Consider the following 13,157-nt stretch of genomic DNA (forward strand, 5'->3'; position numbering starts at 1 on the left):
TTTGAGAATGGGAAGCTTAGGAGCCTGGTTCCTAAGGCTTCAGGGAGCAATATACCAGAAGAAATCATTAAAACTGTATAAAAATAATGCTATATTTTATGTAAACTATGTAACGAAGTGTGAGCAATTCATAACACTCTATCTTCAACCCCAACCACTCTTCTTAATGTCAAATGCCTACTGAACCCGAGTGTGCACAGGCACTGAAAGTCTGTGCACAACTGAATGTATTATCTCCTCCTCTATACATGTTATGTCTCTTTTGTTTCTTGATCAGTCCAATGGTTTCACCGTTTGCCAGTCATCCAAGGCAAATGTGTATCATACATGTACCATTTCTACCTCAATTCCTTTATCCAATCAATTCGACTTCCAGATTATACCAAAATTTGCCCACTGTCCTGCTCCACTGTCTCTATTCAGCTTTTGTCCAAACCTCCATCATCCCTCCTTTGGACATCTACAGTAGTTTCCTCACTCATCTCTTTGGTCCATGCCTCCCTTCAAGCCACTCTCACAGAGTAGGCAGTGATCTTTCAAAACAGTGTAAATCAGTTCATATCATTTCTGCTTATAAAGCTTCAGTACATTCCCAATGTATATATTAGAATCCACTCAGTATGCTTTAAATATTTCGATCCCCTTCTAATTCCTTAAACGTGTGAAGTTATTTCCTGTTAAATGTCCTTCACACAAGCTGCTTCTTCACTGTGATGTTTCCCTACCACCACTAACCCACACCCTGCCAATCCACATAGATCCTTTTTGTCTAGACGCCACTTCTTCAAAATGTCCTTCCCTGACCCTACAGGTTAAATAGGCCCTCTTGTTGTACACTTTCACTTTGCTTCTGCTTCACAAGACTTATCAAAATTTGTGATTATTTATGAAGTTATTTGTTTTATGTTTGTTCCTATCCATCTTATTCACTGTTATATTTAGCATCCAGAACAGGACCCGGCACATAGTAAGTGTTGAATAAATAACTGTTGAATAAAACAATGAAGGAATGAGTAAGTAAATACAGTGAGGTAACAGGTAAGGAAGAGATGGTTCAAATACATCCTACTCCGTACTCTACACACCCTAAAATCAGTGCACCAAGCTGCCCCTGCTCCTGGAACAGGTGAAAGAGGAGAATGCTGCCATTTTCTCCCAATTCTGTTAGTCCTAAGGTAAACGGATCATCTCGAAATATTAAAACTTTTACTTCCGAAATAATTCAGACTTAAATGTAGCAAGAATAGTACAAAGAATTCTTATATTTTTTTCACTCAAACTCCTCAAGTGTTAATATTTTACCATGTTTATCATCTCTATATTTTCCTGAACTATTTTAGAATATGTTGCAGACAATGCCCTTTATCTCTAAATATTTGTGTGTCCTTCCTAAAAACAAAGGCATTTTCTTCTCTTATAATCACAGTACAATTATCAAAAACAAAAATTATTTAATCTAGAAACTTATTCAAAATGTGTTAATTGTTCCCTGTGTGTCCTTTATAGCAAAAAAAAAAAAAAAAAAAAAAAAATTTCTGGTCCAGGATTCAACCTAGGATCACATGTTGCATGTGGCTGTCATGTTTCTTTGGTCTTCTCTTCAATTTGAAACAATTCTGCAGTCTTTCATGACATTGACATTTTTGAAGAGCATAGGCCAATTATTTTGTAGAATGTCATTGAGTTTGGGTTTCTCTGATATTTCCTCATGATTCGATTCAAATTGTGCACCCTGGAGGGCAGGAATACCACAAAAGTGATGTTACATCCTTCTCAGAGCATCACATTAGGAGGTGCATGATATCTAGTTGTCCTATTACTGGTGATGTTAACTTTGATCACTTTTAGGTGTTTCTATTTTCCCTCTTTAGTAATTAATACGGTCTTGTGAGAAGACACTTTGAGATCATGTAAATATAGTGATAACCAATATTTTTTTTAAACATTAGCCACCTCTGTGGTCCAACTAATTCTCCATTTACTTGGGAAAATGCTTAAGGTCTATTAATAGGTAATGAAACAGCTAATTGTGCAACTTTTCCAAGTGTAACGGTCTATTACCATTCTACCTTACCTCCTTCTCTCATGCATACAAAGAAAGAAACTTAGGATGCTATTTTTAAAAGAACATAATAAAATATCCAATCTCATTCCTTATTCATCAGATGAGAAAGCTGAGGCCCGAACAGGCCAAGTGACTTGCCTGGGGTCAGACAGCTACTCAGTAGCAGACCTGAAAATAGTTAAGCGCTCACTGTAGCGCAAGAAAGGCAAAAGTCAGTTCAGTGCCCTTCAAATACACAAGCCCTAGGCGTACACCCGCAGCAGTCTAAGGCACGTTTCCTGCGACCGTTTTTGGAAAGTAATGGGATTCTTACACAGATCCACAGAACAGGGCAGAACATCATCCACGGAGCCACTGCAGTTTCTAGGGAAGCACAACGGCTCACTGATGTGCCTGAGTGCTCTTTGTTCTCCTCCTTCTTCTTGTCATCTCTCTTGGAAACACTCAAGTCATTGCGGAGGCAAAAATAGTCTCACAGCCCTAGGAAAGAGCCTTGCTTACAACGGACTCCTCACCTACAAATGCTACACACTCCTTGCCCAATACTCTGGATGTCTGTTTAATTCTAATTAGTGACTTTATATATGTTAGTTTGCAATTGCATGAGGTAGGCCTGTCATAATCTTACCATATTTTACAAACTTGAGAAGAGTTTTTAATTCTCCCAAGAACATCTAAACCTAGACTAATACAGAAGCAAGCAGCCTCTTCTATGATGCCCTGGGACTTTCTTTTCCAAGGTGACTATATAGCATGTAAGAGAAAAATAATAATAAATCGCAGGTTTCAGGAGTTAGAACTCCAATCGCAACCTCCACCCAGAACACAGCGTGGTCCTAGGCTTTGGCTTGCCTGCCCTGCTTCCTCCATTACTTAGAAGCAATGAAGATGCCATGCCCTGTCCTGTATCCCAAGGTACTATTTCTTCATAAAAGTTATTCTGAGATGGTATTCAGCAGCACGCCCAGAGCTACGAACCAGAGGTAAGGACTCTAAAGACATACTACACAATCTTTCTATACAGAATATGTAGTTTCCTCTTTACCACTTCCTGAGAGACACGTGTAAAAACTGAAGCAGTGTTTTAATTAAGGGTTAACGTTTGATCAGGACTTGGTATAAAATAAGCAAGGGATATTTTAAAAAATCATAAAAACAAAGATGTAAATTGCTGTGAGTTAAAACTAGTAATTCAACAATTAGAAATATAGGAAAATGTTTGCTGTGTTAGAGGAGTGACTAGTAGTAGTAGGAAAGCAGCAGCTGTGGTAGAAGTGGTAGAATCAGCAGCAGCTGACTTTTATGGCATGTTTACCATGTTACCAGCACTCTGCTAAATGCTTCAATGTATAGCACCTCATTCAGTCCTCAAAATCATCACAGTGTTCTCATTTCATATGAAAGTCAGCAACAAGTAAATAAAACACTGGGATAATATACACTTGATCTAAGATTATAATCCTGCTGAATAATCTTGGAGTGTAGACCATCAAGAAATTATTGCTGACTGACATACCAGCACATGCCCTCACTTCTTTCTGGTCACTTTAGGAGTGAGATCTTCCCTGATCATCCTATATAAAAATATCAAACTCCTAACCCAGACTTGCCAGAGCTGCCTCATTAAAATATAAGCTCCATAAGGATAGGGACTCTGCTGAATCCCAATACCTAGAACAGCGCCTTTTCTGCGTTAGGTAATTATTATATGCTGAAGGAACGAATAACTGAATGTAGCTTGCATGGATGCTCAAAATCATGTTATTGGCCATGCTTTGAAAAAGAAAAAGAGCCTGTAACGCCATCCCTAGTGGCTAAACAAGTTTGAGCACTGAATACTTGGTCAAACACTAGAAAAAAATTTAAACTAGGCAACTTCATTCGTAGTTGACCAATATTCTCTGAGCACCCACATGTGCCAAAGCACAGGAGTGCCTGAGAGTGACCACACAGTGAAATAGAGGGTTAAGAACCTTCCACTGACCGGGATACCGGCTCTCCCTGACTGCCAGTCCCTCTCACCTGGACTTTCTAAAACTAAGCAAAAAACTCAGACAGGATATTTAGTGTAACTGACCTCCTGGGCAACTTTATCTCCTGCTACTGGGAAGGCAAAGTAAAAGAATTGAAAATTATACTTTTCGTGTAGGGAAAAATGTCATAACCCTGGTAGGCTTTTAAGAAGTTTGTAGAAAAAATTGTTTCTTAAGGGGAAGTTCCTTTTTTTTTTTTTTTTTTTAAGAAGATGTTGGGGGTATGAGTTTATTAATTAATTAATTTATTTTTGCTGTGTTGCACCTTCGTTTCTGTGCGAGGGCTTTCTCTAGTTGCGGCAAGAGGGGGCCACTCTTCATCGCGGTACATGGGCCTCTCACTATCGCGGCTTCTGTTGTTGCGGAGCACAGGCTCCAGATGCGCAGGCTCAGTAGTTGTGGCTCACGGGGCTAGTTGCTCCGCGGCATGTGAGATCCTCCCAGACCAGGGCTTGAACCCGCGTTCCCCCGCATTAGCAGGTAGATTCTCAACCACTGTGCCACCAGGGAAGCCCGGGGAAGTTCCATTTTTGAATGAACAAAACTTATGGCCTATATGAGCATCTAAGATAACTGGGTAACAGTGGGGTAAAAACTGAAAGATAAATTTTAATGTGTTTACAGTTTCAACAAAAAGTGTGCTCTGACTACTTTCATTGCACAATCTTGTTCATTTATCACTGATCCTTGTGAAGAGAACAGCTATTAAGTTATTCAAATTGAAAAAAAAGATGTCAGTTGATGTGACAAATTACTTGTATATTTACTTTATGGAAATGTTATGAAATTTTACTGGTGGTGTTAGTGCCCTGAGCGTTGCTTCCCTTTCAGTTTCTGCTTTTAGGGAAAAAAAGTTATATTACATGATGCAAATTCTTTTTTTTCAAATACCTCTAGATATTCCTATTTTGCTTAGGCTAAACCTTCTGAGGGTAATAAAATTGTATTCCTTTCTCTTCTAAAAAAGTTTTATGAAATTAAAATAAGGGGGTGAAATCACACTTTATTCATAGCATTTTTTCATCATAGTGTTGTCTTTACATGCTATATCTATTAACAGGAAGATTATATGACATTAAACGGTGATGAGAAAAAAGTTTTTGACTTGAACTCACACTCAAACTATAACATGCTTTCGGTTTGGGTGCTAATCTTTTGTGATTATTTGTGGCACAGTGCTCATTCTGAAAAGAAGTGGCTAATGTTTACTTTTAAATATTGGCATCAGAGGAAACATGCTTTTAGCTATTTCAAAGTTCCGAAAGTAATCATTGAAATAGAAGCTATAAGAAGACTTGCAGTACAAGGTTAGATGGGAGAACTGTGCACCAGCCTTGCTTAAATACTGTTAATCAAACAGGATTATGACCATAAACATGTATCAGTTAAAAAGTGTTTGGCTAATATAAAAGTCAGTGAAAAGTACAAAACTTACATATTAACATACCCTATATTTCTGATGGATTTAACACACACATGATTTTTAATTTGGCATGAAGAACTAAATCTAGGCATGTTCATAAACCTGTTGGTCCATCTGATTCTGCTTTGCTCCAGAAAAATTCCTTGTTAAATGCATCAGCATATTAATTGGTTCTACTCCAAAATCTGGAATGAAGATGTTTAATGTTATCATGCCTTCGATCCTTAAGTGACAGCAAATTGTATTCTAAATTACAACACTCACAGCTGTTGCCTGCTCTATTACCCCTCTGTCCAGTTGAATGTTCTGGCTCCTTGTATGGAAACTGCAGAGTTGTATCCAAGGTTCTGAATCCTTCTTTAAGAGAGTGATGCTTGTAGTACTCCACAAGTTCCTTTAGGAAAAAAGAATCAAACACATGAACTCCTTGACACGTAATTATATACAATAGAGGGATGATCAATTTAATGCTAAATTTTCCATAAGCCTATCTTAGTGTGAGTAAATGATCATCTCTCCCTGCTGCCTGGAGGTGCATGACACCTAACTAGTAATTGTCGTTGCTACCTGGGCCATTTATAATGTGAGTTACCCCTGTTAGTCTTCACTCAGTTGTAGTAAGTAAAGAGAAACCATACTAAACCTCAGTTTCAGAGCAGTAATTATTGTTCTTATTTATGAAATACCTCCCTTTATTTTTGTTTAGAAAGGCAACAGCTGTTTTATGAATATATAGCAATTTCTAGCTTCCTGCATTTTCTTTCAACATAAGCAGAAAAACAAACTCAATCCTAAATGTACTTTTCCATGGTAAGCCAAAGTTGTTAAACCACAAATGCTACTTACTTGACATTGTTTCTGGCTTATGAGGAAGTGTTAGTGCCCTTCTCATAGCTGTCATCTGGTACTTACTAGAAGTCAATAATGTAGTTCTTTCCAATTTTCTTTTATACCTAATTTGCCCCAAATACATCCAAGCCTAATATAATAACCACCCACCATCTTTCATGCTAAAATTTCAGGAAATTTCTTTCGAGATGTTGGTTTCATAGGTTCTGCACAAATCTGAATCCCTCTACTTTAAACAGAAATTGAAAAATGGTTAATTCATAATGGAAAAATGAATACTATCATTAGATGAGTACTATAGACATGTTTCTTAGAAAAACCTGAAATGAAAATAAAAGCATAATCACTTTTAACCTAATTATTCAGTGCTTCTACTACAGCACTATTGTTTAAAACAAACAGTATAAAAGCAACTCATTTCTTTAAAAAACCACACTGTCATCGATTCAGTATCTCCATTCAATGGGTATGGTCAAAGCAGTTGGGCCAAAACAAATCAGTCGGGCCAAAAATCACCCGAAAGAAGAGAAAGAGGATTATCAATGATTTATTTATTATTATTATTATTATTATTGTGGTACGCAGGCCTCTCACTGTTGTGGCCTCTCCCGTTGTGGAGCACAGGCTCCGGACGCGCAGGCTCAGCGGCCATGGCTCACGGGCCCAGCCGCTCCGCGGCATGTGGGATCCTCCCAGACCGGGGCACGAACCCGCGTCCCCTGCATCGGCAGGCCGACTCCCAACCACTGCGCCACCAGGGAAGCCCTATTTATTATTTTTGACCAAACTCGGGTGAGTTGTGGAATGCATCGTGCGGGGAGTTCCAGGGGTCACAGAGATTTTGAAGATAAGGTTCCTAGGTGTCCTCACCCTTGAAGGAAAGTGAAGGATTATGGGAGTTCAAAGGCAAGAAAGAGAGCTTCCTTTTCTGAGTCCAGTGGGGAGGATAAGGGAAGAGTTCATGATGGAGGTAGCTTGGCTTAAATTGAAGAACAGGTAAAATTTCAAAAGCCAGGAAGGAGGGGAGGGAAGGATTATTTTAAGTAGAGCAGTCAGGCTGGGAACAGACACAAACACAATAAAGACCACGTTCATAAACTAAAAAGAGCCTGGTTTGGCTAAAGTACTGGATAAGGCAAATGGAGATTCTTCACCTTTCCCATCTGGGGATAATAAACCATTTCACAGGCTATACCAAAGAATGTATAAAGTGTCTGGTACGTGTGAATAATCATGAGAGTTACCATGATCCCATGTGCCAGGCCTTTTATATAGTTTCTTACAATCTTCAAACAAGAAACAAGAGATGGGCCTTTTCCCCCTGATGCTCAAGGCTCAGTAAGATTAATCAGCTTTGGGCAAGGTTGTATAACAGGTGTCTGGCTCCAAAGTTTGTGCTCTCAACTACATCATATTATTAGCAAGTAGTACCTGGCAAATGTAAATATGCAAAAAGTGAAGCAAAGGGAAGGAGCATTTTCTAAGTATCTATGGTATTCCAGGAATTGTTCTCTTAGACCCAAGATGCTAGGGTTTGACACTTAAAATTTTTTTTTTCTTCCATCCTTTCTTCCTTGCTTGGGCCCAGATTATGGGTGCCCTTGATGAAGCAAAGGAATGTGGAACCTGACCAACGTAAAAAAAAAAAAAAAGTTAAAATATCAGAAGGTTATATCCTCAAAATGACTTCACTGATCAGAATATGGCATTTATATTATGGTGATTTTAGCATGGTTTGCAAAGGCAAGGTCTGGAATTAAATTCTAATTAGAGACCAATATTATCATTTAATTTCTTTAAATGCAAAATTTTGTAAGGTCTCTGGAAGAACAGTACACTAATTATCATGTGCATCAGCAACACTATATATATATATATATATATATATATATATATATATAAAACAGTTCTCTTAGTCTTCTCATTTAAACTGAATGAAATGTGTTTTCTTTAGCAAAAATGTGAAAATAAACCTGAGAGTAATTATAAGCCAATAACTTTGAACTTCAGTGTAATTTTGTTATAAGTAATATGAATTTTACGCATGATATCATGAATTAGTATGAATTAGGTTTATGTGAAGTTGGCTAGAAACTACAGAATTATCATACTGAAAAGGACTTGGTCATCATTTAATACCTACCCACCTCCAAATTTTATGGAAGAAAAAAATGACTTTTCCAAGGCCTAGGGTCATGTGGCTTGGTAAGCTGTAAAACACTTTTTTTATCACTTCACTAAGCATGGAGGATATTTTAGTTCCATTTTTACAGTCTTATGAGGGTAAATCTTCCTACATCTTTCTAACTGGGCAGAATTTAATAGTGCCATGGTGGATCTCTTCCAACTTATGCCTTTCAGTATTTTAGTCTAATCCACCTCTGCTTTAGCAATCATTGACCTTCAAGTACTACAAGTAAATAAGAAGACTCTAAACAAAAGAAATTGCTAAGCTTTCCTTATCTCACACTGACACAGTGGTGTCAACAATTCAGGTCTCTGAAAAATAATGAGTGAGAGCCAGTCATTCCAATTACCAAGGAAACAGGCAGTGGAGATGATTTATAAACAGCATTTGGACATGGACTGTCTGGCATACATGAAAATTAGAACAAAATTAATGCCTTGTAATCTGGATGCAGAAATTCATTTAGAATTTGGATTTAATGACTAAGAAAAACAAAGATTTTGATTAACCAAGCCATTGAAACCAGAGGGAAAAGGTTAGGTCATCACCACCTGAGGCCAATCTTCTTTTCAAGAAACTGGCTAATTTAAAACAAATTCTGGATTTCGTTTTCATTTTACATCCTTTCCAAATTAAATTTAATTCCAGGCCCTAATGAGTGTCATTAGGTAGATGAATATAACTTTACCAGCCATGATGGGAAGATACTGAACTAAAGAAACAATGCATAGACTGTTATGTACTTATAATGGGAACTGTGTTATTTGAGACCAACACGATAAAATGTAACCTCATTGAGGTTGCATTATGCAGGTTCAGAGAAGCCCCTATGTTCCCAAGGTGCCTATGAACCCTCTCTCTCCTTCCAGAGGGGCTAGTTACCGAGATAGGAGCCATCCCTTCTGATCAGGTATCCATGTGGCATTTCCCAGTGGAGGGTCAAAGGACAGCACTATTGTGAGGTTCTCGGTACACAGAGATTTACTAATTTGAAAGCTGTTTTGAACAGTTGAGTCCTTTTTGAATTGTGCAAAAACACAGTAACTTCACATAGTGAGGACTCAATATAAATTTGTTCAACAAATGAACAAAGAGGAGGAGGTAGGTCCAGACAACTTCAACGGTCTCTTCAGCAACGTTTACAGTGATTTTGTAACATCTGACAGAAGTATTCATCTAAGGTTGAGATTTTTCAGCTCCTTGTCCGTCATATCCTTTGGCTGAAGTTTTTTTTTTTTCCTTGTAGTTTTGCAGTTAATTCCTAATCCCCTCCCTTTAACCCTCTGCACTATGTACTTCCTTACAAAAGATCCCCAGATATGGAGGAAAAAACAAGCATGTGTCTCTTGCAGTGGCATTTCTGATGTTTTACAAATAGCATATAAGGGGAGCTTATTTTAGCTCTGTGACAACTACTTTTAATTCCCTTTCCAGAACATCATTGCAGAAACTTTTACTGCTCTCTGGTCCAAATTATTTGAATTCTGGGTCTTTATTGCTTATACTATAATAACAGCTTTACATGCAGATAGGAACTTGAGGATCTGTGTCCACTAATCCAGGTCATGCAGTATTTACTGGCTTTTCACATCTAACCTTAGAGGATGAGGAACTTTCTTGAGCTGAATCCAGGTGACGAAGAGCTGAATTGATTGGCCCTCTCCAGTGACTATTCCTTTCATCCTCTTTGCTTATCTCCTGTGATGGAAGTCCCTTTTGTTGCTTTCAAAGTCATCAAGGCTGGTAGTCAGCTTTGGCCCTACAGCATTTTTTTTTTTAAGTCTCATATTAACTATAATACCGCGGAGCAGCCTCATTACCAACCACACTAATTTCTTCAGGTGAGAGTCAAGCTGGTTTATCTTGCAGCGATATGGAGACTCCCTGTTCACGCTTTTATCATGTCTCAGCTGGGGCTGTTACTCATTATTTGTGCATCCACTTGCCACCCTGCTAGGTTTTCCTTTAAGGAAGAACCTCCTCAGGTCCAGTTTTCTCTGTACACAGCCTGCTTGTTCCAGCAGAACATAACTCACTGCCAGCAGAGAGGATACCTGGATCTTGGTTGCCAACTTGACAGGGTTTACATTTTCCAGGACACAGTCTTGTTACCCATCCTTAGCTTTTGAATTGGGAATGTGATATTTATGTCCAGAGAGGTTGTCTTACTTTTCTTTCAACTCAAGATGCTTCAATTTCTTTAAAACGCTGATTCTTGTCTTGAAGCAGTTCTAAATTTTTAGATAAGGCTTTCAAGCTGGCTTATTTTGTAAGGCTCTCTTACACTGTTTTACTTTAATGTTAACATCTGCAAAGTGCTTTGAGATGTTTTCTGGAATGATGCAGTGTGTATCATTTGACTGATGGTGCAATCAATGAGTGGTCCTTCCCAATGTTATTCAAAGTACTTAGCAGAGTGCTGCAAATGCATCTTATGTCCTATCTCCAAATTCTTCATTATCTCAAGAAACTCTTGCAAACTTGAGAAACAGACTTGAGATCATTTTTCATGAAATAAGAACTTTCTTCTTTACTGTCAATGCACAAGCATTGACAGTAAATGCACATGTGCACAAGCAATGCACATGTAATGACATACTGATATATGTATTGTTGATATGACATAAACATACTATTCTTATATGTTAAGTTACACTTTTAAAAATCATCAGAATTAATAATCTTTATTTATTTGAAACAACTTGGTAACAACATACTGTTCAATTTAAATGTAAAATTCCTATGAAATATCACTGTCATGTGGTAAAAATGCCACCTTGTTAATGTTTAATTGTCCAAGGTAATGAAGGAGAACTGTAGTACAGATCATCTAAAATAGCAGAAAATACAAAAAGGTTTTCCATTTGACAGTATGTTTTGCATGAAATGAACCTAAATGTGAGCGGTATTTTACCAATTACAACTTTTTAATGTTATAATTTAAAATATCTTCCTCTGCCTGAATGAAAAGATAGAGGCAGAGGAAGAAAGAGAAGCATGTTAAAACTCTGCTGTGTGTCATTCAAACAAGGTAAAACACAAGTAACTGAAAGTTGATTGTTTTGAATGTGTCTGTGGCTCTAAGAATCTTCTAGTGTGGACTCTGAAATATTATCTTAAATTTGTAAATTTAGTTTACAATGAAAAATATGTCTAGGGCAATATAAAACTTAACTAGAATTCTTACAATTAAAATTTTCAGGATTCTGCTGCAAAATTATGGTATGATTCTCTTTAAACAATGTTTCAGTGAGCAAATACTCCAAGAAACTAGAATTAAACTGACCTTTCTAATAAGAGAAAAATAAGGACCACAGATTGAAAAGAACTAATCAATGCTTACCATTAAGCTTTTAAACTTTCTATTTTCTGCAATGTGAAAAAAGCCATCTCTTGTTAAAATCTTGATGTGCTTTGCTTCATTATTGTACCTGTGGGCAATGGATAACTTATGAATATAAATGTGTTTTTAATCAGTAGAAATCAATAATTACCAGAGGGCATGCCCCAATAACATTATAGGAATTAATTCTGAAGACAAAATATATACCTATGCCAATACACTGGTGACAGCTAATTAACAAAATATATTCACTAGATTGGTTGAAGATACAACCAATATTTGAAGTGAGACGGGGGGGGTTGGGTTAGATTTGATCAATCATTATGCCCAATTTATTTATAAGATCAATTTGGGAATATGGAAAAACAAAATAAAATCTAGTAATTTATAATTCTTAGGATTTACTAGAAACATACACATATCAAGTACAATGTTATGAAAGAAATGTAGTATGCCAATTAGCAGCCTATAACACAATACCATTTTTTCTAACAGATATTTTCAAGTATTAATGAACTGTCTGGAGAGATGATACATTATTTCTGCAGCAATTAGAACCTTGGTTTTCAACTTCAGTGTTATATATGTCAGATGATCTATGCAATTATGAAAACAGGAAAGCTATTTCTGTAAAAGTACTTGTCCCACTTACTTAATGCTAATTGCATATTCTCCTGACTCTTTGGTCCTGTGCCTCACAAGGTAAGTACTATTTACCCTGTTAATAAGTTCAGTCTCTGCCTGCAATCTTTCCATTGCTCCAGCATACCTGTAAGAAACAAAGATGCAGAAAATTTGGGTAATGTACCTGGAAGAGAACAGAGGCTAAAAATATGTATCTGTTAGGATTTTAACTTAGTGGCAGATCTGAACTGTTTTTACTTCTGTAATAATTATAGTACTTCAAAAAAATAATGCAGAAAAAAGTCCTTTAGATACGCCCAAACACAAATGCTCTACAACAGTGAAGTGAATATTGACTAACATACACTAAATATTTATCAAATAAATAAAAATTTTTTTTGGACAAAGAAAAGAATTAATAGGTATCGGGTTAGAGAGAGAGTTGTGGGGAATTTAGGAACAAGAAAGAAAAAGACTTGTAGGGAAGGGTTGCCCTGCCTAAGACACACACAGATGTACATACATGTATACACACATACACGCACTCCTCCAAAATTTCACCTTTTCTAGGTAAAACAGTATGAAACAAAATTTCCTTTGAGAATTGTTGTAAGAAAATTCAGAAACAATTT

General features: G+C 37.1%; 1 protein-coding gene across 1 annotated transcript in view; it reads right to left on the reverse strand.

The window, feature by feature from the left end:
• Nucleotides 1-13,157, reverse strand: part of VAV3 (vav guanine nucleotide exchange factor 3) — a 405,871-nt gene that overhangs the window by 14,621 nt on the left and 378,093 nt on the right. The window contains exons 23-25 of the mRNA XM_060085957.1: nucleotides 12,554-12,670; nucleotides 11,902-11,989; nucleotides 5,786-5,915 (exon numbers count right to left, since the gene is read on the reverse strand). Of these exons, the coding sequence (XP_059941940.1) occupies nucleotides 5,786-5,915; nucleotides 11,902-11,989; nucleotides 12,554-12,670 (335 nt within the window). The remainder of the gene's footprint in view (nucleotides 1-5,785; nucleotides 5,916-11,901; nucleotides 11,990-12,553; nucleotides 12,671-13,157) is intronic.

Source organism: Mesoplodon densirostris, chromosome 2 (assembly GCF_025265405.1).
Source record: "Mesoplodon densirostris isolate mMesDen1 chromosome 2, mMesDen1 primary haplotype, whole genome shotgun sequence".
Classification (NCBI taxonomy): Eukaryota; Metazoa; Chordata; class Mammalia; order Artiodactyla; family Ziphiidae; genus Mesoplodon; species Mesoplodon densirostris.